This window comes from Sapajus apella, unplaced genomic scaffold (genome assembly GCF_009761245.1).
Source record: "Sapajus apella isolate SASKATOON/1434 unplaced genomic scaffold, GSC_monkey_1.0 scaffold30, whole genome shotgun sequence".
In the NCBI taxonomy this organism is placed as follows: Eukaryota; Metazoa; Chordata; class Mammalia; order Primates; family Cebidae; genus Sapajus; species Sapajus apella.
This window is the reverse complement of record NW_022436970.1, coordinates 1574441-1600190: the sequence shown is the minus strand read 5'-3', so window position 1 is coordinate 1600190 and position 25750 is coordinate 1574441. Positions and strand designations below refer to the sequence as shown.

The 25750-nt window shown below is 38.4% G+C and overlaps 1 protein-coding gene across 36 annotated transcripts in view; it reads left to right on the top strand.

The window, feature by feature from the left end:
• The window catches only part of TCF4 (transcription factor 4), a 370299-nt gene that overhangs the window by 111918 nt on the left and 232631 nt on the right, over positions 1–25750 (top strand). For all 36 annotated transcript variants that reach the window (XM_032293849.1, XM_032293840.1, XM_032293844.1 and 33 more), the window contains 2 exons: positions 15792–15853; positions 19372–19468. In XM_032293849.1, the coding sequence (XP_032149740.1) occupies positions 15792–15853; positions 19372–19468 (159 nt within the window). The remainder of the gene's footprint in view (positions 1–15791; positions 15854–19371; positions 19469–25750) is intronic.

Here is a 25750-nt window from a genome sequence, read left to right as displayed (position 1 = left end):
GATTATAGGCACTTTTTCTTTGGAAATCCATTGCTGTATTTCATGTAATTAAACCTCATTCCCTTTAATGGCAATTCTTCTAAACAATACAGAGGTTTCTCACCAATGTAATATTTAACATTTATAATTTTCACCTTAAAAGTTGAACATTTTTAATTTGTAAAACCATTTATTGCAGTTTTAATCTCCTGATGTTATAGAACGGTAGACTTTCTCTGTTGCAAAATTCTCTACAGTACCTTGAATTGAAAGGGGCTTAAGTACAAAAAAGCCAGGGGAGCTGGGGGCCTTTTACGAACAAATTACAGCTCATTTTGTACAATGAGGATAATTCATTTTGTCTTGTTTTGCATGGCTGTATATTGTTTTGAACTCATTCTACATTTTGGAAGCTCGCGTTACCTCTTTGCTCTAGGTTTCTTACTTGTAACTGCAGATTTCGTGGTTTCTTTTGTGTACCACTTGCCTCCCAGAATTTGGCCCAACAGTTTGGAGTAGCTGAACAATTTATCGGGGACAGATCAGCTGAAATGTGGCTCAACTTGAGTAAAGCAGAAGGAATGACATAAGGTTAGGTGACTGATGTGTGAGTTTTTGAATTTGATTTGGTTTTACATGGAAAGGTTGAAGCAATGATCCATGTATTCTAATAAAAATCATCAGTACAAATCAAATAAAATCTGGCTTAGTGGCTATTTTCCCACTGTATCACTCATGGCTAGCCTGTGCTGTTAGAGACCACATTTGGCAGGCACAGCTTTTTCCTACAACAAAATCTTAAAGTAGCGTTGCAATCTTTGCTGTGTTAAAAAGGCATCTTTTCTAATCAAACTGTCTGCTAATCTCATCAGATAAATCATTATTCTCTATGGACAGCTTGGGCTTTCCCGGGACCCCTTCCCTGCTTCTTGTTTCCTCTTCAGATGCCTGGATATTGTCATTCTTCAGGTCTTTGCTTCTATCTCCTTTCACACTAATGACATTTCTTCCATTCCTGAGGAAGAGTTACAGCGTTTTACCATTCCACTTACTGAATTGGGAAGACCAGTATCTCAGAGCAGCTCATTTCTTTCTGACTGGGATTCCACAGGTTATCAGATGGGCAAAAGGCAGGATGCATCAAAGTCACAGACCTATTAGAACCAAAAATGCTTCTTCCCAGGAATTTGATGTGATGAAACCTAAGAAATCATCAATTGATACGTTCTAATCTGTTTCAGGTCCTACCCCCAACAGCTGGACTAGTAAACTAAGGCAGATGTGTGTTCACTACTTGAGTAGTGAACATGCTTTATAGAACCTGAAAGTGAAAGTAAGGGAAGCAGCATGGTTTGGAGGAAACCTTGGTCTGTTCTTCCCTCCTAGACCTGTCCCGCTAGCAAAGTCCTGGGTCTTTCTCAAACTGATGGCAACTGTGTGTGCCCTGGTGGTGAAATGGTGTCGCAGTGGGCCTCTGCGCTGCCCTGTGAAATAGGACACATGGACGGGAGAGTAACAGCTTTGTTTTCGTTGCTGACATGGTGTAAAGATGTACATTGCTAGCTGTGAAAACGAAGTCATCGTAACACTTTACACCTTTCTTCTTTCAGCAAGTATCCTAGAGAACATTAGCAAGTATTCTATTCTCTTTTAGAATTAAACAGGTAATCGTAACAGCACGAAAGGGTGAAAGTATGTCTTATGCAAAATGGCCTCTTTTATCTAGGGCATCTACCAATTTCCTTGTGATTTTCATTTTTCCTCTTTTGAAAAATGATTTTAGTCTGCTCGTGTTTAGGTATGTAACTTCTCTTGATCCCAATTTTATGCTTTAAATGATTCCAGATACATCATTTTAAATGAGATGAGTATATAAAAATAGGAAGTAGAAAGCATCATTAAAAATCGTGGTTACAATTGCTTCTTGGCCTTTTGCCTAAGATCAAGTGTAAAAATTGTGGTTATGTTATCATGAGATAAAATGTAAAATCATTAAGTGACCAGTCAGACTTCTCTGACCAATCTAATAAAAAATAAGGAGGTATCATTTGAACAAGCTATAACATATTGGAACTGTTTTAAACACCATCATTAGTATCAAGAAACTATTAGGAAATTCAAGTTTATGTATCGTGTGTGTGTGTGTATGCTGATTTTATACACACACGCACATGCACACATGCGCCCACACACATTTATAAACCCAAGTAAGAGAAACCTTTGCCAATGTCTGCCAGGCATTTGGCTGAAGTGGAATTGTGAGGAAAATTTTCTAAGCCTTTATAAGTCACAGTTGAAATATGTCAGCACTGTTCAGTTTATAAAATGACAAGGGCTGTAGGCTGGGCATGGTGGCTCACTCCTGTAATCCCAGAACTTTGCGAGGCTGAGGTAGGAGGGTTGCTTGAGCCCAGTAGTCCAAAATCAACCTGAGTAACATAGTGAGACTCTGTCCTACAGAAAATTCACTGGGTGTGTTGGTGTGTGCCTATGGTCGCAGCTACTCAGGAGGCTGAGGTGGGAGTGTTGCTGGAGCCTGGGAGGTTGAGGCTGCAGTGAACCCTAATCCCACCAGTGAGCTACAGCCTGGATGAAGAGTGCAACCCCATGTCAAAAAAAAAAAAAATGACGAGGGCTTTATCTAAAGGTTAAAGGGACTGTTTCTACCTTATATTGATTATAGCAAGTTAAATCACCCAATATTGCATGATATGCATATGCGCTATCAAATGGCAAAGTTTCTCTCATAGTCTCTTCTGGGGTCAGCCTTCACTGCTTACGTTGTGAGAGTGGCTAGTTCATTGTATACTTGCTGTCTGAATGTGGGAATATATTCTTTTAAAAGTGGCAACTTGGCCGGGCGCGGTGGCTCAAGCCTGTAATCCCAGCATTTTGGGAGGCCAAGACGGGTGGATCACGAGGTCAAGAGATCGAGACCATCCTGGTCAACATGGTGAAACCCCGTCTCTACTAAAAATACAAAAAATTAGCTGGGCATGGTGGCGCGTGCCTGTAATCCCAGCTACTCAGGAGGCTGAGGCAGGAGAATTGCCTGAACCCAGGAGGCGGAGGTTGCGGTGAGCCGAGATCGCGCCATTGCACTCCAGCCTGGGTAACAAGAGCGAAACTCCGTCTCAAAAAAAAAAAAAAAAAGTGGCAACTTATCTTTCCTTTCTAAAACATTTTAGATGTTTCCAATTTTGCTGTATATCAGCCCCTGAAAACCACACTAAATGTTTCTCTGTCCTGAGTGTGCTTGCCTCTGCATTGGAATTTGATTGGGAAGTGCCTCTGCAATGGCAGGTCTCCTTTTTACACAGTGGTTTACAGAGTGTGGTGGGAGGAGCCACGACATTGCCTGTTAGGATAGTGTGGCTCCAAAATTGATTCTTTAACTTGGCTTTATACATTGCATTAATTCACAAGTGGGTCAGTGCATCTTGTCTTCATCTTGGCCAAATTCCTTCAAAATTAATGGTAAAATATATCTGAATATATTCTTGTTCCTGTCCTCCCTACTCCCACTTAGGTCACGGGGCTACAACTAATCATTGTCTGCATTGAAATGCCACTAGATGATAAATGATTGAAGAATATTTTTTATCACTTCAAATAGAACAGAAACTTCAGTCAACTTTAGCATTTATTGTCCTACATTTCTGTGGCTGTCAAAACCAGTTGATCACAGACCAGAGGATATGTAAGGAAATAGGAAACTCTTATGGGTTATCCCTCATCTAAGAGTGGGGCAAGTGAGGATTGGGGGCATTTTCACTTTTTACCTTATATACTTTCGTATTTTAATTTTTGTCAGTAAGCACGTAATTAAAAATTCGTTTGCATGTTCTTAAGGAATCTTTCCATAGATTCCTCATTAGTTCAACAGGGAAAAATTATAATCATACATTGCAGAATTCACATACCACTTTGATCAGGTTATCAAAATTGGCATAACGCATGAGGGGCAGACCACTGTGCCATCAAGTGGCTCTGGAAGTGGTATCCTGGTACAGACACCAGGCCACTTTTGTAGTATTATATCCATTGGAATATAATCACGAGGAAGCATCTGATCCTCCCAAATTGAGAAACATTTCCATAAAATAACTGGCCTGTATTCTTCCAGAATTCTAATACCAGAGAAAGAAAAGACTGAGAAATTATGTCTTATTCAAATGGATGAAAGAGATAGACAATTCAGTGCAGTGCTTGATCATGGACTTTGTCTTCTACCAGAGATGGGGGAAGTGCCCAACTGGAATATGGATTATGGATTGGGTCAAAGTACCCACAGTGTATTTTCTGATTTTGATAATGGTACTGTTTTTGTTCTTAGGAAGTATACACAGAAGTACTAAGGGGTAAAAGGATATAATTGATGCAACTTACAAATGGTTCAGACTTAATGTATTATAAAATTTTAACTGCGCTGTAATTAAAAAAATTAGACAGGTGTGGTGGTCCCAGCTACTTGGGAGGCTGAACTGGGAGGATCTCCTGGGCGCCTGGGAGGTTGTGGCTGCAGTGAGCTGTGTTTGTGCCACTGGACTCCAGCACGGGTGACAGAATGTGACCCTGTCTCAAAAACAAACAACTTAAATGTAAAACATAGGAAGAACAAAAAAATGTACATTTTTCTTGACTTCAACCCTTGATCTTTTCTTGATTAGTTCCCAGGTGAGGCTAGGATATCTGTGTTTTTTATGAGGTTCCTTGGGGTATTTTGGTGGTCAGCCAGCATTTGGAGATTACCATGTAGTGCCTAGATTATAAATTATCCTGTCGGAAAGAGTTGTTGGAGTCATTTTGAGATTGGTCAGGTGCCAATAAGTAAGTAATAGAAACTCCCTCAAAATTGGAGTTGAAAGGGTGAAAACTGATTTTATTTAGTTTGGGGTTATGAACATGATATAATATTATTGCACTTTTTCTGGGGTTTAGACTAGTCAGAGCAGCTTACAGTTGACCAGATGACTTAATATTTTATGCTTTACTAAAGCTTTCATTCTCTTACAATTCTGATGGACAGGTTGTACTGTATAGTTAAATATCACACTGTAAATTTAGGCATATGTATCCTATTGAGCCCATGGAGTTAAATAAAGAGATTTTTCCCCTGATCCAAGCTATTACAATTTCACATGTGTAAAGTATTTCAAATTCATGTTTAATAGACTGTTTCCCTTCAAATACATGTGGTGGTAGATTTATAAAACTGTAAACAGTTTATGCATTTTTTACAGATTTTCATTATATGTGTTTGATACTAATTTACCTGTTTTTAATTGTAGGAGTGATAAATAATTAGTAGTTTAAAACAGTAGGAACTACATGTTCTGCTGTGATCAAGGAATTAGATAATCTGGCTTGTTTGCTTAAGGGGTCTGTATCTTGAGACTTTTATAGGGCAGTATTAAAGCTCTGAGTCTCCTTATTATGCCAGTACCCAGAAGATTGCTTTAATGAGAAGTAAAGGGCCTTTTTCCAATTACAAGGGAATAACTGTATTAAGTTCCTGTGTTATGTCAACCTGCTTTGATTTGATTACTGTGAAAGAAATGGATTTATCTGTCAGTGTTACTTAATTAAGCCTTCTCATTGATGTTTTGCAGAGTAATGTAGTGTGGTTTGCACGTTTGAGCCTAAATACAGAGAAAATTGGCCTAAAACTTAAGACATGACCCTGAAGATAACATGTAAGATTGTTCAATTGTCATTGCCAGGTCATAGGCTGCAGTGTTATACACAGGTGGGAGGATTGCCATGTTGAAAGGATAAAATGAAAATCAGGTTATGGGAGTGATAATTTTAAGCAAAAGGGGTTGTGCCAGAAAACTGGATTTTGGGGACGAGTTTTGAATATGTAAAGCTATTGACTTTACAAGTATTAGTCAGGCATCTGGAATAGGAAATGACAGTAAAAGCAACAGGAGAAGGAGATTTTGTGAAAGTATAAAAGGAGATAGAAGAAAAAGGAGAAAGCAAAAGGAAAGAATGCCGTTTGGGAGAAGTAGACCATTGTGGTTAGGCAGAGCAATTACAGCCTACAAATACATCAATTAAGCCAGCCTCCTCTTCTCAGGACCTCACAAATGGCACCCTTGGGAGAAAAGAGGTATCAGGAAAGAAAAGAAGAAAAGAGGAAACCGTTCTGTGTTTCATGTTGGCTAACCTCTCCCAATAATAAATTCAATAAATTATTTACCAAATAGGCATTTTAAATACCAATTTGTATATCTGAAGTCATTATAACATTATGAATTTTGCACTATAAATATTACATGCATGGTTTGAAAAATATACATACAATTACATGTAGATGTTATCAGAAGTATGTATCCAGTTTTATTAGGAAATGAAGCATATTCTTATTTAAATATTTCTCAGTTGTTTAATGCTTTGTTTTCTAACGTATCTACTTTTTATTTCTTGCGCTTTGTGTGATATATCTTTAGAAGATGATATATATTTCGAAGTTACCAAACACCTAGTTAAAAACTTCCTTGCAATATTTTCACGTTTATTTAAGTACTTTGAAACTTACTGTGTAATTTTTTTTTTCTCAAGTTGAAGTCTTGCTCTGTAGCCCAGGCTGGAGTGCAGTGGTGTGATCTTGGCTCACTGCAACCTCCACCTCCCAGGTCCTGGTTCAAGCAATTCTCCTGCCTCAGCCTCCCGAGTAGCTGGGATTATAGGCACACGCCATACCCAGCTAATTTTTGTATATTTAGTAGAGACGTGGTTTCACCATGTTGGCCAGGCTGGTCTTGAAGTCCTGACCTTGTGATCTGCCCGCCTCAGCCTCCCAAAGTGCTGGGATTACAGGGATGAGCCACCGTGCCCGGCCCTACTTACTGGTAATGTTGAAGTTAGATGGTACTTTGATTTGATTTTTTTTTTCAAAGTTTTCAGATGTGGTGACTTACTTCCATTGTTATTCTCACCCGATTCGAAATGTTTACTCTCCAAGAAAATTGTCTTAGCTAAGACTGATTTTTAAGTGCTTTTAGATTGGTCACATTTTGAAAAGTCAAAGAAGGTATGTATAGTTCATGTTATATTCTTGCTTGAGTTATTCATGGCTCTTACTTGTTGGATATTGCTTAAAAAGATAGGATCCCCAAACGACTGACTGCTTTTCAAGAGGAAGACTCCAATTAGCCAGTCCCATACATTTGAAAGGGTGCTAAGTGGCACTCATCTCTCAGCATTTCACATATATTCAAGCTAGGGTATCATTTAAGTTAGATGATTGTTGACACCCCCAAATTTAGAAATTGGTATGAAGGCTTCAATGTTACATTTGGTTCAGTTTCGTAATTTAACTGTCTACCACCTTGAGTTTCAAAAAGATTTCTGAGTTTCAATATAAGGAACACCACTGACGTATTAGTAACATAATAATTACGTACTTCATTTTGTTACTTTCTCATAATCTGAATTTTATGTTATATGAAGATACTTTCCCTGTTTATAATACTACACCATGGAATTAACTCCATATCTTAAGTAGCAGAAATTTAGGGTTCATTTTTGAAAAATAGTTTATTTTGAACTCAAGGAAGATAATACTGTTTTAAGGGACATATTAATGGAAGTTTAAGTTGGAGGTTAATCAAGGCTAAAATATTGCAGTAATTCTCTGTGAAGAAATTTTTCCTACTATACTTTCTCACGAGCATATCTCTATTTTAACTTTTCTTAGTATATGAAAAGTAATACAAGATGATCTCATGCTTGACCTTTGAGTTTCAGATTTATTTGGTTAGGAAATCTATTAGCTCTGAGAAAGCCAGAATTGATAGCAGTCATCTGAAAATGGAAAGCCCAGGTCTGTATTCTTTATATTTGACTTCTTTTTTTTTTTTTTTTTAAGACAGAGTCTCACTCAGTCACCCAGTCTGGAGTGCAGTGGCGCAATCTTGGCTCACTGGAGCCTCTGCCTCCTGGGTTCACGTGATTCTAGTGCCTTAGCCTCCCGAGTAGCTGGTACTGCAGGTGTGTGCCACCATGCCAACTAATTTTTGTATTTTCAGTAGAGACAGGTTTTGCCATGTTGCCCAGGCTGGTCTCGAACTTCTGATCTCATGTTTGTCTAGTCTGATAGTTTTGATCACTGTCCACGTAAGCAAAATGGAGCCTTGAGTAATCAAATCATAATCCACTTGCTTCGGCTTCCTAAAGTGTTGGGATTATAGACGTGAGCCATTGCACCTGGTCTGACATATCTTAACATTTGTGTGGGAAGCATTGACACAACCCTCATCCTTTGCTTAGTCACATTTGGGAAATGCTGGAAGCTTCTTGTCAAGTTTCTTGTTAGTGCACAGATCACTCATTTTGAAGCATCATATCTTATGTCTAATAGAAACAGAAACAATCAATGCTTGTGTGGACATCATCTGTCAATATTTGAATCCCCTCAACTCTTCCTGTGTCCGTAATAGTACTCAAATTTGACTTCAAATTACACTACTTAGAGCTCTTATTATACTGGGTGCTAATGAAAATGTGCACATCCTTAACACGCTCTTTGCTGATGAAATATTTTGAACTCTAAATTCATCTGGCACTGACGGAGAGCATATGCCATCTCAGTTTGTGTGAGGGCTCAGCCAAGGGTTCTTCCTGGACTAGGAAATTAGTAGGAGCCACAGATGTACGCAGTCTGTGAGTCTCCGTAATGGTGTGGAGGATATTTAATAGTGTCTGTTGCTGCAGGAAGAAGGTTTTGAGACGGTGTAGACTTCATCATGTTTCAGAGTGATTATCTTTCTCGGAAGAACTTAGCATCCTCAATCTCTGAATGCATTCTGAGTGTGTTGAAGTTTTCTTTAGGAAATCAGTATATTTCTACAAGAGCAGGAATCTGTAGACTTAGACCAATACAAAATACCATTTTAGGCATTTCTCTGATTTCATAAAACTCTAGGGTCTTGGGTGATTCGCATGTTGTAGGCTTGAAGTATGGAAAGGACAACTACACAGCTCTACTGCCAGTCAACCTAGGTAACTCCCATACTTGTTTATTTCAAATCAGGCTTAAACTTACATGGTATTTTGTCTCTGTTCTTAGCTTGGGACTCTGATCAGCATACATAACTTTTGACAGCATGTCATTCATTTGTATATTACACATAGAAATACACTGAGATATAAAGATAATACTTAAATGGTAAGCTAAGCCACTGAATAAATCTAATGGTTAGTGAATTCTCACTGCGATGGTGTAAAACAGGCTAATGGAGAAGTTAGGATTGTTTAACCTAAATGTTTTGGGTGTTTCTAAGATCCAGGGGCATATTTAAAAATCACTGACCTGTTTAGCAGAACTAGGAGTCATAAAAATGTAAGACTTAGATTTTCTTAGATATTGGAAAGTATTATTAAATTAGGCACTCATGATAAATATTGGTGACTATGGTAGGCATTTACTCGGATCAAGTACTTCCCTAAGTGTTTAACAAATGTTAGTTAATTCATTTACTTTAACAATAACTCCTTAATCTTACAAATACCACCATCTTTTTATCTTCTGTTAGTATACAGAGTTTGGCTACATCTTGGGTTTTCACTTCTGTTCTCCTTAACCCAAGAAACCATTACATTTTTGAGGTTGGCAAATATCCCCAAGGCAAAAAATGTCTTTTCTTCTTCCCTGGGTTCCAGCCTTCACTTTGATTTTGGCTCGATGATTCCTTGTTATCATGTCTGCTCAGTATTTTAAAAATTTTCAAAAAACTGTTATCTATCATTTTTAGTTTTCTGTGGGAGAGTTGTCCAAATATACTAGCCTGCCCTATTTCCAAGAATGGAAATCAAACTTGCTTATTTTGTAATTCACAAAAATGAGTACAGAGAGGCCAGTGACTTGCTCAGACCAGAGAACTGGTCGCTGCAGATTCTCTTCTGAAATCAGGTCTTTATCCCAACTCTTAGTGCTGTGTTTTCTAAAGTTTGTCTAGTCTTTCTGATAGTTTTGATCTCACTGTCCATAAGAGGAGTTTGGAACTTTGAGTAACCAGATTATGTTTAACAAATGTGGATGGGAAAGCATTGAAGGTAAGAATTACGTCTGAACATCTTTCCTCTAGATAGAGTGTTTGGTCGTAGTTCTGCCCAAACTGTTGTGTTTTGGCAGATACGTCAGACACTTTAGTTATTATTTTTTTGAGACAGAGTCTCGCTCTGGAGTGCAGGCTGGAGTGCAGTGGCGCGTTCTTGGCTCACTGCAGCCTCCACCTCCCGGGTTCAAGTGATTTTCCTGCCTCAGCCTCCCAGGTAGCTGGGATTACAGGCGCCCACCACCAGTCCCAGCTAATTTTTGTATTTTTTAGTAGAGATGGGGTCTCACCATTTTGGCCAGGCTGGCCTCAAACTCCTGTCCTCAAGTGATCTGCCTACATCGACCTCCAAAAGTGCTGGGATTACATATGTGAGCCACCATGCCTGGCCGATATGTCAGATACTGTAGAGGAGGCTCATGCAGAATGAATCAAACAAAATGAAAATTTGTGGATTTTCAGATTGCCTCCTAAAACAACCAGCAATCCCATGAAAGAGTTACTAAATCTGTCTTAGCTTAGGGTAAAATAAGAAATTAGAAAAATCTTGAACAACTGAGCCCATTTCAGTCTTTTGGAACAGGAATTTCTATCATCTACTTGCTTTTTTCCTTTGCTTTCTTCTGTCCAGGGTATTCTCTTTCTCTTTCTTCTCCCATCTTGGAAAAAGAGTGGCAACAGAACAAGGGTGTGGGGGGCGGGGGGGGGGGGGGGCGAGAACTAAATATATTCAGCAGCTCCGTCTCAGGCAGGTTTTCATTTGTCACTAAGTTGCCTTAATGGATTTCACACATCTTTTTCCTGTATATTGTTTAGTCTCACCTCTTGATGTAAACACTTCTTATACAGCAATATTGTCTTATTTTTCTCTTTCTGCTGTTTTAATTCATTTCAATAAAGAACTAATGAGCCCACCATTGTACAGTACCACACAGGATATTATTTGTGTCAAGCATGTTTCTTTCCTATACTAAACGTATGTCACAGTTGGGCATGATATGAAGCTCTGTAGCTGTATGTATATTCACATGGTTATTTGGATAATAAATTCTACGTACTTGCTGAACTATCGTTTTGAGCCAGCCATACAAGTTTTATCGTTGTGCCTACTGTTGATACTATGGGCTGCTATAGGACATTCTGTCCTCTGTGTTGGGAGCTCACAGGTATTTTCTGGCTTAATACCAGGATTAGTTATGTTTCTCCTGAACACTTTGTGTGTTTTTATCTGATGGTTATTGTCAATCTTGTTTCCCTCTTTGCTTTGTCTACTTAATAGCTTCGCAAATTTTGACCCACCTCTAGCAAATAGCCAGTCCTTACTGTCTGCCTTTTGATAAACTCATCGTACCTCTGGCCTCATTGTTCTCCCTGCTTTTATTTTCCAGTCTTTTGATTCCTTCAAATGTTGATTTCATATATTTTGTGTTGTATGTGCTTCTGTAATCTTTTGTGGACACAACAGTGGGTATAAACTCCCAAATAAAACTATTCACTCTGCCTGAGGAGAAGTGACAGGAGGGAACATTCAGCTTTCCTAGAGAGATGTGAAATTCTTACTGGGGAGCCTGGGGAGCCTTTATGACAGTGGGTGGAGCTTCAGCCTCCCTTTGTGTCCAAGCTCTGCCATTTCCTGATCCCTTGGGCAAGTTTTCTAACCCATCTAAGCCTCAGTTTTTTTATATATAAAACCAGAATATTATTAAGGGATTTGAGAGTTTAGCACAGTATCTGACATACATGCAAGCTCACTAAATGTGAGCTGTTACTATTTCTTTGAGAGGTGAGGAGCAGCTTAAGCAGAGAGAAGAGTAGTTACAAAAACATGGTGGTGTAAAAGCGTGCAGTGTCCAGGCGCACTAGGAGGAGTAAGGAATGGTCAGGTGTAGGCCACATGCAAGGTTTGCTTCAAAATGAGTCTGGGCTGGGCGTGGTGGCTCATGCCTGTAATCCCAGCACTTTGGGAAGCCCAGGCGGGTGGATCACCTGGGGTCAAGAGTTCGAGACCAGCCTGACCAACATGGAGAAACCCTGTCCCTACTAAATTAGCCGTACGTGATGGTGCACGCCTGTATTCTCAGCTACTCGGGAGGCGGAGGCAGGAGAATCGCTTGAACTCAGGAGGCGGAGGTTGTGGTGAGTCGAGATCATGCCATTGCACTCCATCCAGCCTGGGCAACTAGAGCAAAACTCCATCTCAAAAACAAAACAAAACAAAACAAAAAAAAAGAGTCTGGCCAAAAACGTCTGGGATACTCGTGTGATGGAGGTGTGTACTGAATGCTGAAACCAGCAACTCAGACAGGAATTGTAAGATACGGAGTGAGAGAGGCTGTTCTTGGTGGTGTGGGGTATGCATTTGTCTTATGTTTACAATAGAGTAGTCCTGTGGGCCTAGAAGGGGACCTTTGAAAACAGTTTTCTTGGCCCTACTCCAAGAGTTCCAGAGTAGATGTGAGATGAACCTTAATAAGCCAGTTTTAAAATGAGTGTACAGGTGATTCAGGTGGTGGATGCACTTTGAAATGCACTTGGTGGTGTGCTGGAGTAGTTATTGAGAAAATGCTAACTAAGTGGCAGGTCTGATGAAGTTCAAGGAGAGGGAAGATAAAAGAAAATGACTTCAAAGTAACATATTTACATTCATTATGAATTACCATTGCACATACTATAGCTTGGTGTCTTCTATGGATATGGATAAATGAGCACCAGTTCTATAGATTTTTTCCAAAGATAAAATATAATTAGAATTCATATGATTGTTCTATTTATTAGGTTTGGGAGAGCTAGTGATTTGTCCTCATTCTCTAGATCTAGCAGGAGATCAAGGGAAGGGGAAGCCTGTTCAACAGAGAGCAATCAAAGAAAGGTGCAGCAGCGTGAGGTCAGGAAATGGGAATGACGGAAATGGGAAAGGATGGGAAAAGAGCAGTCAGATCCGATTGGTCAGGAATCTATTTGTGAAGGAACCCAGCCAGTATTTAACCTGTTTTGAAAAAAACTAGACTTACAGCATTTTTAATTAGTGGATTGCTCGCTTTTGAAATTGCCCAGTTGGGAATACTCAAGTTTTGATGTGTTTTATCTGCCTGCTAATTAGCAGTCTGCTTGGTTGACCATCACTTTTCGTTTTTTTTCTGTGGACAGAAGATGTATATGAAGGTCTCTTGGTACATTTCCTGTTCAAGTCTGGGTTAAAGTGCATAAGAAAAACTACATTTAGTAAGAGTCCTTACTAAATTATAAATCAAATTTTAGTACATATTTTCTCCAACTTGATTCCTTTTGCTCTAGCACAGGGCCTCTCAATCTCTGTACAATTTTTATTTGGGGTCAGAACATTAAAAAAATATGTTTTTTAGGACAGGGGTCTCAGCTGCCTAGGTTGGAGTGCAGTGGCACAATTGTAGCTCACTGTAACCTTGAACTCCTGGGCTCAAGGGATCCTCCTGCCTCGGCCCCTCCAATTAACTAGGACTACAGGTATTTTCCACCACAGTTGGCTAATTTTAAAAATTTTTGTCGAGACACAATCTTGCTGTGTTGCCCAGGCTGGTCTCAAACTCTTGTCCTTAGGCAATCCTTCTGTTTCAGCCTTCCAATGTGCTGGTATCACAGGTGTGAGCTGCTGTGCTTTGCACAGGGCATTTCTTATTGTGGAGCGCTGTTTTGTGCATTTATGCACATTATGGGATATTCAGCAGCAACCCTTGTCCTCTGTGTGATCAGTGCCACTAGTACCACCCAAGTTGTGACAACCAAAAATGTCTCCTGGGTGGCTTTTCCAGATGTCCTCTGGGATGCAAAATCTCCACTAGCCTGGCAGTAGCGCCCCCTTTCCTCCAAGTCTCTGCCTACTTTTCATGTTTAAAATCCTCTTTTAAAATTGAAAAGATAAAATGAGTCCAAACAATTTGAAATCTTATGGTACTTATAGGGATTCAAATCTGTTCCTCCATTACATTTTTGGCCAAATTAAAGAGGAGAAATCTCTCAAATGAATCCAAGCTGGCTGTTATAGGCTGTTATAGGTGAAAAGAAAGTCAAGATGCGCCAGACTTTTGAAAGCATGCAGTGGTTGAGAGATTTTTGTTATTTATACACTTTTTATTTTGGCTGAAAATATTTGGTTTTTGTTTAAGAATTAAGAGAACCATGTAGGCTACAAAATTTATTTATGTGCGAATCCCAGAGGGTTGTAAGTAGCTTCTTTGTGTGCTTCAGTTCAACATATACAGGCTAGGCCAGCATGTTGGGTTGTTAAACAGCAGATCTGGGGAAGGTTTTACACCTTTTCTCTAGGCTTGATGCAGTCCCGAGAGCTTTCTTGACATGCCTTGAAGCTCACAGTGCACTGATTTTAACTGTCCATAGGGGACATCTGTTTGCAGTTTGTGTTATCTTCTGAAGCACCAACTAAAAGGAGTGAAATAATATTTGTCATTAAAAAAAAAAAAGAGACAGAGAAGTTAATTTAGTGGTAATAACTTAGTTGCTGTTGCTCTTGTATCTCTTAAGATATTCTGAAACAGCATGTACTCTACTGTATCTGAAAATAAATCAATTAATTATACTATGACTACTTCTGCTGATAATAAAATAGCAGTGATAATAAAAGGAATGGCAGTAGAGCATTAAGAGAATAAACAATATCACTGAAATGTTAGGAAACACAATAAATGGGATTGTGTCTCCTGAACCAGAGTTTCACACCTCCTCCTCCACTTCTGTCAGAGGGTGTTTGTGATGGCCGTCTGTTATCAGCCGTGATCAAAATAATGTAACAGTGAAACTTCTTATACTTACAAAGGCCCTTTCATCAAAATTCTCACAGCCATTTCTAAATATAGAGTGACTGATCTTTAAAACACTTTTATGTTTTAAGCAATTAATATGGTAACTTCGCTGTTACACTTTCCATCCTGCATATTTGCCATTTGAAGCATGGATGGAACATTTCGTAATCGACTCCACATTCAAACTTTGCTGGTATCGGGTTGAGAATTCCAACTTTTCAATGGTTTATGTAGGTCTTTTTGCCATCATCTATCAAAATAAAACATTGCTTTGTAATTGAATAACGACATTCATTTCTACATATCAAAGCCCAGATTAAGGATTGTAGGCCAAGTGGTATGTCTAGTTTTAAAAGAAAAAATTGAAAGACAGAGACAGTATTGCCTTAACCTAAAAACAAAATATTTTTTAAGTCCTAATACCCTTGTAATGTGCTCGTGGAAATAGACTCGTGAATACTTTTTCAGTCTGGTTTTCTGTTACATGTCTGTTGTCTCCTGATGATAAACCTGAGCTACAGAACAAAAAGTATCTAAGAGCATTATGATGAGGATGCTAAAGGTGTTAGTGTGGATATTTACCTTAATTTAACTTTTTTTGGATTAAAGTTGTGCTAGTGCATTTTTAAACTTACTTCATCCAAAAGATTGTAATAAAACTATAAGTACAGTTTCACATCTATAAAAACTGAGGCTATCAAAAATGGTGAAGGATGGAAGTAATTTTTATGTTCATACCTCTGGTTCCTGAGGGTCCAGTTCATTTCTGCTGTGAATTTAAATGAGTTAATTTAAGTAGATGGGTCAGAAGCCACTATCATCATGGTAGCCCTGTGCCTGGTTCTTAATTAAAGGCAACAGGAGATTAATTTGAAACATTAATTTAAAAGTGCATATACAAAAAGAAAAAATTACTGCAAGAAAGCCTAAAGAACTTTTCTCTTGTCCCTAGATGTAGAAGACAGAAGTAGCTCAGGGTCCTGGGGGAATGGAGGACATCCAAGCCCGTCCAGGGTAAGTATATCTAATCTTTTTCCCCACAGCCAGACATCCCACATATGTAAATTAACAAACAGAAGGTGTGTTTCTGTCTCTGTCTCTCTCTCTCTTAAACGCACACACATACACGCACACACACACAGGCATGAACATACACACAAACATAAATATATGTGCATACTAAGTTTAATGAGTATCAGCTTGTCAGCTTGACTTTGGAATTTTTTTTTTTCTTATTCTCTTATTGGATGCTGTTATTTAATTTGACACCTGTTCCACTTTTGCTAACCAGAAGAAAACTCCTTCATTACATATTTGGCTTTTCTTCAGTCAGTTATTGATCCATATTACACAATGCTATTTGTTGTAGATGAAAAAACTTAAATTCCTAATATCCCTATAAGGTGTGAAGAGACTACTGAATAATCCCAAAGATACTTTATGACATTCTATCCAACATTATATCTACATACTGAATCTGAGTTGATTTCACTTTGTAGACATGTTATCATTCCACCAGTAGGGCCTTTGATCACTAGTTGGATCATTCATTTATTTCCTCTCAACTCTTTGCTGTTCTTCTCCACAGTTTTCCTACATGCATTGGTTGTTTCTTGGGTGTAATAGGAAGAACATGGAAGAGGAGTTGGGTTGGTGGTTAGGCACTTCGTGTCGTTGTATGTACATGATCTTGGGCATGTCATTTCACCTTTTGGGTCCTCATTTTCCTATTTTGCAAAATGAGGAAGTAGAGCCAGAGGATCATCTGTGTTTTTTTTCCAATTTAAATATCCATGATTTTGTATGAAATTTCTTTAACTGACTCATTGCTAGGCCCTCTAAAATCCCTGTCAGTTTTTATGATATACATACAATGCCCCAGATTAAAAGTAGACTTAGTGTACATAGTAAAACCAGCATCTCTTCCTCTCCCAACCGGCTATATATAGATGAAGCAGTCTACAGGGAGGGTAACATTTTACTGTAAGTGTTCACACAAATTTGGGTTGGGGGAAGGGTCTCTATTTTGGCATAAGAAGCAGGGAAGGTAATCAAGCTGTCAAAATGAGGACATTTCAGCAAGTCAGAGTTACACATTTCCACCTGTCCTTGGCATTGTGATCCTTAGTCTAGCGTTCAGAGTACAGCAGGATCTCTAAGCTTACCAGTAACTTTGTGAGCCCTTACACCAGCTGTCGAGTTTGACATTCTAATGCTTTATATGGATGGGTTGAGGAAATCTTTCCTCCTCCTCATGTTACAGTCTGCACTTGCAGAAATAAATCCATTCCCCTTGACAGCGAGTGGAGATGATAGAACTCCCCTCAATTGTTTAGTTCCTCCAGATTTTTTAAATTTCTCATGATTTCCCCATTCAGTACACATGGTACTTTTAACTGTGTTTCGGAAAACAAGGTCTGTTTAGAATCCTCTTGATTTAGGATTAAAACTAACTCAACTTTTGGTTTTTGTTAGCTTTCCTGCCATTTTTCTCCAGGAATATGTTGGTGAATAATTTCAGACCAGTTTACTGTAATTTATATTTTCTAAATCCAGAAGTTTGTATGAGACAGATTATTTATGGCAGATTTATGCCCAGGCAAACTTTTGAGGTCTTTTTTCACCTTAAAATGGGGATAGTGTCTTCTACCTTACAATACTGTGCTGAGGATTAAATTAGATAATATATATTAAGCTTTTTGTACACTATCTAGGATGAGGACACTTAATAAGTGGTAATTGGCATTATGTAGTGCCTGGTATAGAATGAGTGAATGTAAAATCTACAATGGGTATTTAAAATGTAGCCTCTTTTTATAGATTGACATATTGGTAGAACTAGATTACAGTATCAGCGAAGTTAATTGTTGGAGGAAAGGCGATTGAGAACGTGGTTGTTTTTCCTTAAGGTTGAGAGGATGTGTCTTCTTTGTGGTTGCTACAGCAGCCCTCTTTTTTGTGTGGGCAGATTCTGCCCCTTGGCTCACATGCCGGCCAATACCTCTGAGTATTTGACTTGGACTTTATGGGCAGTTCACCAGCTGAACAGAATGACTTTTTCCCCCTCTTTTTGGTCACTTAATGCACTTGAGTAGACTGAAAGTTGAACCATATAGTATAGATGATTTTAACTCTTTCCTATCATGTTATCAAATTTCCCCATTAAAATTAAGTATCTGGACAGCTTAAAAACATTATTTTAATTTTAAATTCCTGTTAAAATAATAAGCTGATTGTAATAATGAAATATTTCTGTCAAAAAAGAAATTTTTTTTTTTTTTTTTTTTTTTTTTTTTGGGGACGGAGTTTCGCTCTTGTTACCCAGGCTGGAGTGCAATGGCGCGATCTCGGCTCACCGCAACCTCCGCCTCCTGGGTTCAGGCAATTCTCCTGTCTCAGCCTCCTGAGTAGCTGGGATTACAGGCACGCGCTACCATGCCCAGCTAATTTTTTGTATTTTTAGTAGAGACGGGGTTTCACCGTGTTGACCAGGATGGTCTCGATCTCTTGACCTCGTGATCCACCCGCCTCGGCCTCCCAAAGTGCTGGGATTACAGGCGTGAGCCACCGCGCCCGGCCAATTTTTTTTTTTTTTTGAGACGGGAGCTTCGCTCTTGTTACCCAGGCTGGAGTGCAATGGCGCGATCTCGGCTCACCGCAACCTCCGCCTCCTGGGTTCAGGCAATTCTCCTGCCTCAGCCTCCTGAGTAGCTGGGATTACAGGCACGCACCACCATGCCCAGCTGATTTTTTGTATTTTTAGTAGAGACGGGGTTTCACTATGTTGACCAGGATGGTCTCGATCTCTTGACCTCGTGATCCACCCGCCTCGGCCCCCCAAAGTGCTGGGATTACAGGCGTGAGCCACTGCACCCGGCCTTTCTGTCAAAATTTGTCTGCTTTACAACTGGTTGTTTTTTGTGACATACTTTGTCCAACTCCAGAAATGCTAATTTATGCTAATGTTTTGATAATATCATAGTTAAATCCTAATATTCTTATGTGTTACTTATGTGACAATCTAGTTCTCTTACAATCACAATAGTAACTATAATAAAACATTGAAACTTCAACATCCTAACAAACACCAAATGTTACTGTTTGAATGGCTCTGTCTTGGTCTTTGAAAAGCAATTCATTGCATGCTATGGCTAATTTTCCCTTGTAGCACAATTTTACTTTAATGTGGCCTTATTAAAATAATAATTTTTAATATAGGCAATATACTTTATATGTGTCTGGTGTTTTACCTACACTATTTTATTTAATCATGTTAACAACCCCATGCAGTTCGTACCATTGTTATTATTCCTAAGATTTCTCAGCTATTATAAGGAAATTTGGACTTTGTAGACTCTAGAGCTTTCTTTCAGCCACTATTACCTTTGAAGGTGCAGATTCCTTCTAGTGAAGTTCCAAGGAGGGAATAGTGGACTCTAGTTTCTTTGGCTGGGAGAAGGTTCGGTAGTGGGGCTATGTTTATGTGCTGTTTATTAATAAAAAATAATAACATACTGTCATTTTATTTACAGAACTATGGAGATGGGACTCCCTATGACCACATGACCAGCAGGGACCTTGGGTCACATGACAATCTCTCTCCACCTTTTGTCAATTCCAGAATACAAAGTAAGACTCATTTTAAATTAACATACATTTTTTGAATGCTTATGTTTTACTATAGAAGGTAAAACCATGCCCTAGACAGAGGTTCTGCTTTTAGAAACTTGGATATTTAGTCAGTTCACTTGTAGTAATCTTAAATTGCAGAAAAGTATTGGCAGTCTGTGTTTGGTAATAGTACATCAAGGATTAAGTTTTAACAACCATATGGAATGAAATGCTTTTAGTGATACTGAATCTACGTGGAAGTTTTGTTTTCCTTAGATATAAATCATGTACCACAGTTTCAATGTTGTATCAGTAGTTTCCTGAGTTAAGGTTGATGAAGTCAAAGTGCTGAATATTCAGAATAAAAATATCACTGGGCTTGTTGGTTGGCAATGATATATAGTCAGTGTTAACTGTGATTTCTGCTAAAGGGGTTATGAAAATAAATGGCGTTTAATGGGCCTAGTGTGCTGAAATCAGAGTAGTGTGTTCAAGTTGAATTGTAAAATCTGGTTGTGTACTTACCAAGGCATGAACTTTGGTGCTAATGGCCTAGGCAGACCCCATCCTTTTCACTAAAGCAAGCTACCTGTTAGTTTGAGGCTGCCTCTTAATCTCCAGCATGACCTTCATGCTGGCATCCTCAGCATGTTTCTCTGCTTTTGGCTACTCCGTAGGGATGTTTGTCTAACAGCAGTAACTTGAGCAATGAAAAGATGATTCCTCATGGCTTAAAAAGTCCCAATAACTGGTTAATTTAGTTTTGATTGAAAAAATGATCTTTGTTCTAGTAAACATGAGTTCTTAACAATATTAGTAAATCTCTCAACTTGGCCAAATTCTCTTGAGAGTTTGTCAATAAGTGAAGTCAAATTTCTGGATACAAGCTGTTGGACAACACTCCAAGGAAAACCACGCAGTAATAATTATATTTTTCTGAGACTATAACTGCAAATGCTTCGAAAGAATGTTGCGATTTTTAGGCTTTGGAAGCTATACCAGTCACTTAGGTGTAGATAGTCCTTGAATCTCAGGCATTCTTTGAAAAATCACCATCAAATCCCTCTAAATGGATTTCAGATATTTAACACAAAATAGTCAAAGCAGATAAATACTAGCAATTTATTTTTAATGGGTAGCATCATACCTTTGTGCATTTGAATGTCTTACCAACTTCGAGAACCACAAAGTTGTTTTCAGTCATAGAGTATTCTTATTTTTGTGCTCTTTCTGCCTTCAAAGTAGTAAATTTCATACTTATGTTTTAACTTTGTAGCTAAAACAGGAATCCTAGTTTTTTATCAGTTGTTGATAAGGAAGTGCATTGTTTCTTGTTCTCAGGATATGTAGATACAGATGATTAGATATATTTATCAACTTAGATTTTAAAAGGCAACTTTTGACTATTCAAGGTCAATAGTTACGATTTTATTTCTAACACCTTTGCTTCTGTATTCTTCTTCGCACAACCACTTAGAATAAAAGATTCATTTGAAAATACAGTCTTGAGAAGTAGCACCTAAAAACTATACTAACTTCCTTGGATTCTAAAATGATCGTGTAATGAGCTACAGTAAGAAAAATAGAATAAATAAATACTCATAGTGAGAAGTTTATGTTATCTATGTGAAAAAAGTTTTAACTCTTAAGAGCAACTTGATAAATACATATTACAGAATACACCAAGCAATACAAATAGATTAAATGATTGCTTTGTTCATGTTGTCTCATGGGCAACTGCTTTACAAATCAAATTAATTCTTCAATCCAAATAGTATTTAAAATATAAGTGACCCGACAGTCCAGAGCGGAGAGAGCTGATTCTTTTCACTTAGTTGTTGTTTAGGCTGCAAATCCATGTCAGCCTTGCTCTTTTATCCCGTCTGCCCTCCTTCCCATTGAACTCTTAAATATGGAGACCAAGACAGTCTCCTGCATTGTGATAGGAAATGCTACTATGTCCACGAGGCCCCCACCCACTGTTCCCAGTGAAAGGACTTCTCTGTTAGATAAGCTGTCTGGTTTGAAACATGGCTCTTTATTGTTTACAAACTGCTACATTTTCCACCTCAAGCAGATTTTTGCACAGAAAAGAATTGTGCTTGGGCTAAATGGTTTATCTGACATTAACGGCGCAGTGTCAGACTTGGGTCAGGGAAGCCACCCTCAGAGCGAGAGGGCATTGCGCAGTATGCAAAAAAGGGGAAAAGGGAGAACAAGACATTGAAACAAGTATGAAATACCTTACGTTTTTAGTTTAGAGAAGAATATATGTTTTTTTTAAAAAGAGAATTGACTCTTTTAAAAAGATACTGTATTAAACAGTCTTCCCACCGCTATAATTTCTCATATCCCAAACGCCGCCTTGATTGGCTTGTGTATCTGAAGGCTAGGTTCGCGGAACAAAGATTCTCATTGATTTTGCCCAAGCTGCTGTTTATTTAAAATGAAACCACTTTTCAGATGAGCCATATTTGGTGTTATGTTACAGCTTTACAAAGAAAAAATAGATCATGTTCAAGAAATTAAGGACAACTAATTTGCAAATGATGATAAAAACAAAGTAAGATCTCTTGGTGCAGGGGACACTTTGAACTTACAGACTGTAGGCTGTATTCTAAACCACACTTCCTGTCCAGACCTACAGTCCATGTGGTGACCTTTGTGGACATTTTCCTTCTACCAAAAGAAGGTAGTAGATTTGAGTGTGAGTGTTTGACAACAATCTGATTTCCACTTTCAGAATCTTTAACTGGTTTTCGTTAAAACTACAAAGTATTTCTTTCCATTTCAAAGGCTTAATTCTGCCGTGATGTCGCATCAGGGTAAAAGCTATAGCATCAGAAATAAATCAGCCACTTTATTGGAGCAGATTCTCTATTGTCAAATCAATCAAGCCTGTGACTGAATTAGGCGTCTGCTGCAGAAATAAGTGACGCTAATTTTACAGGAAAGAGTTATTAACTGCAGATGACCTGATTTTTTTTCCTTTTTTTAGTAAAACTGTTCATTTAGTAAGGTTTTATTTTATTGCAAAGAAAGAAAAAAGCACTGGACCACTCTTGCCTTTTGAGAGTGGATTATTATTAATTATATATTTTGTTCTTTATGGCAGTGTACAATTTTAGGGAAATGATACAGGCATTGCTAGTATTTTGTTCACAAACTCTTTTATGGTAACGAAACCCTTTATTACAAGTCTGAACTTCTTGATTTCACATGAATGGTTTTGCATGTTACAGATTTTTAAACATAATACTTCTATTTGGCACTGAAATTCCAAAACTCAGTTTATTTGTGTCTCTGTTTCAAATTTATACAAAGTGGGACATAAGTTAGAAGAGTGTGAAATGTTTTAGCCTAGGCAACGTGGTGAAACTTCATGTCTACCAAAAATACACAAACTTAGCCAGGTGTGGTGGCACGCATTGTCATCCCAGCTACTTGGAAGGCCAAGGACAGGATCTTTTGAGCTCAGGGGGTTCAGGTTGCAGTGGGCCGACATCATGCCACTGCACTCCAGCCTGGGCAACAGAATGAGACCCCATCTCAAAAGAAAAGTAGTAAAATGTTTGTGTTAATTTATTCTTTTAAATATAAGCTTGTGTGTGTGAAAAATAGCACTATTTGATAGTTTGTGAATCCCTAAAGCAAATAAACAAAACATCCATGTGTGCTTGCTTCTTATACATGCATGCACACACATGTACACACACACACACAGTGTACCTATCTTGCTAGAAGAATTAATGACACCTCTTGGTTTATAAAGTTGTTCGGTGTTACTGTCTGTGGTTATAGTTGTCATAGAGGATTTTAGTGGTTGATACTTGTCTTTTTAAAAAAACATAACTAAAAGAAACAAAAAGCAACTCCTAATTTTTTAAAAATAGGTGTGAATAGCCTTTGTGTTTGTTTTGATGTTGGCAGGGTTGAGAGGTGTCAGTAAGGACTGCCTGGATCGACCAATTCATATACTTGTACCTGATGTTTACTAAAAACTTACTCATTGCTTTCATTGGGCAGGTACATGCCAGTTTGCATTTTGCCTTAGTTGAAATTCCATGCATTGTTTTATATCTGAAGAAAAGAAATCACTTCTTCCTTGTGACTGCCTATCATTATGAATGATTATAATGTACACTAGACCTGCTGGAAACTTGTTCATTGCAGTTTTTAAACAATTTGATGAAACCTTCCTAGGTGGTCAGTTGGATAGCCTTCAGAGTATGCTAATGGTACAAAGGGTTGTTGATGAGTCTAATTCCTCTTTTTTTAAAGAGGATTATTTTTATGCTATAGAATAGTTTGAAAATCCTGGTAAGAAGTGTTTGGAAAGAATATGGACTTTTAAAAAAAATCCTGATTTTTTTTTCCCTTTGTCAAGCACTAAACTTTTGCAAGTAATTGTCCAAATATTTCTACATTGGTAGACAGTATATTTTCTAGCTAAAACTGTTTGATCCGAGGAAGGAGCTAAGCATTCGTTTTCCTTTTATTATTCCACAGCATCAATTCAAAACCAGATTGAGGATAAGTCAGCAAGTTGTCCCATAAGATTACATACATGCATTGGTGACTGAAGGGTGTAAAAAGTGATCCTTTTGTACAGTTGGCTGCAGCTTAGTTCAGCATCACGGGCTGTGCTTTCACATGTCCCATTTTGAATGGTTCAGTTTCCTTACTGTGGTACTTGGTTCTAGTCCTACTCATGGTACTCTCCCAGGGCATTAAATAATTTACACTGTGGAGTAGCTGGGTTCTAACCTAGCTCAGCGGAACATTTTACTGCAGGATTAGATTGAGGTTTCAGGCAGAACTGAAGAAAGCTGCTGGCTTACAGGATGACCTTTGAATCTCATCTGGGTTAGCGGTTGATATTTTGATTCGGTTACTGTGGTCATATTGTGACAGCTGCTAGCTCATTATAATTCGGTTCCACTGCTCCGTTTGCCTAGCAGGAATATTTAGGTTTGTATTACTTCAGAGTGTTTATGGCCACCCTGAGTTTAGCCCAGCATAAAGGTGAAGTGTTGTGAGTGTTTTCAAATCCCAGTGGCAGAAGCGGGTGCCACAGTCTTCTTGTAAAACAGCAAATGTGAGTACATGCTAATACAGGGAGTTTTCCTTTTCACTGTAAAACAAAATAACCCATGAATTGGCTTTTACTAGGAAAACTGTTTTTGGAAACCTTAATGTACAAAAGAAAAGCATGACCACAAAGAAACATAATTTTTCAAAGCATGAATGAGATGTTACTTGACTTCACGGTCAGATATTTTTTCTGTGCAAAAGTGTAAATATTAGAAAATAGCAAAATCTGTGCACTAATGGCAGTCACTTGATGTTTGAAACTTCCAAAGGCCAGATAATCGTTAGTAACTTCATAAGAATGCAACTGTGAATATAGATGTCAGCTCTAGAAATTTTAGTTCACTTTTTAAATGCAGCGAAATTAGGTAGTGACATGAGCAGGCTGTTTTCTGGTTCATTAGTTAGGGGCGTTTTGGTGTACACTGTTAGTGGCTTTTTGTTAAAATGATACTTTTCAGCTTGAGGTTTTCTTGATATCAGCTCTTAGGTGTTGGACTGGTAATGTGACATAAACAATTTCTAAGAAAAGAAATTATTAATTGTGGTCTTATTTGATTTTACTTTGGGAATTTGGATTTTTTAATATGTTAAATTTAAAATGTCGTCCTGAAATATTAACAAGTATGACTTGTTTGAGCTTTATCCTGGTGGTTTTAGCAATCCTCATTGTTGAGCTAAGGCTGGTAGTCAGGAGAAGTGAGTCTTCTCCTCCTTTTCCTTTTCCTTCTCCTTTTTTTTCTTTGGAGACAGAATCTCCTCTCTCTGTTGCCCAGCGGGCTGGAATTCAGTGGCAGGATCTCGGCAGCCTTGACCTCCTGGGCTCAGGTGAGCCTCCCCCCTCAGCCTTCTGAGCAGCTGGGACTACAGGTGTGCACTACCACATCCGACTAATTTTTGTATTTTTACTAGAGATGGGGCTTCACCATGTTGGCCAGTCTAATCTTGAACTCCTGACCTGAGGTGATCTGCCTGCTTCAGTCTCCCAAAGTGCTAGGATTATAGCATGAGCCACTGTACCTGGCCAAGAATTGAGTTTTCTATCTGTTTTGCTACAGCTGCCTGTGGGTCCTCTGGTCAGGTTGTTTGCACATCTTTAGATTGAGGGAGGAAGAGTTCTTTAGGTGATCTCTGAGGTAATTTTATCATCTAATGGTCCATTGATCTTTCAGAGATGCCATTTTATCCTTATGCTGTATCTTTTCTTTG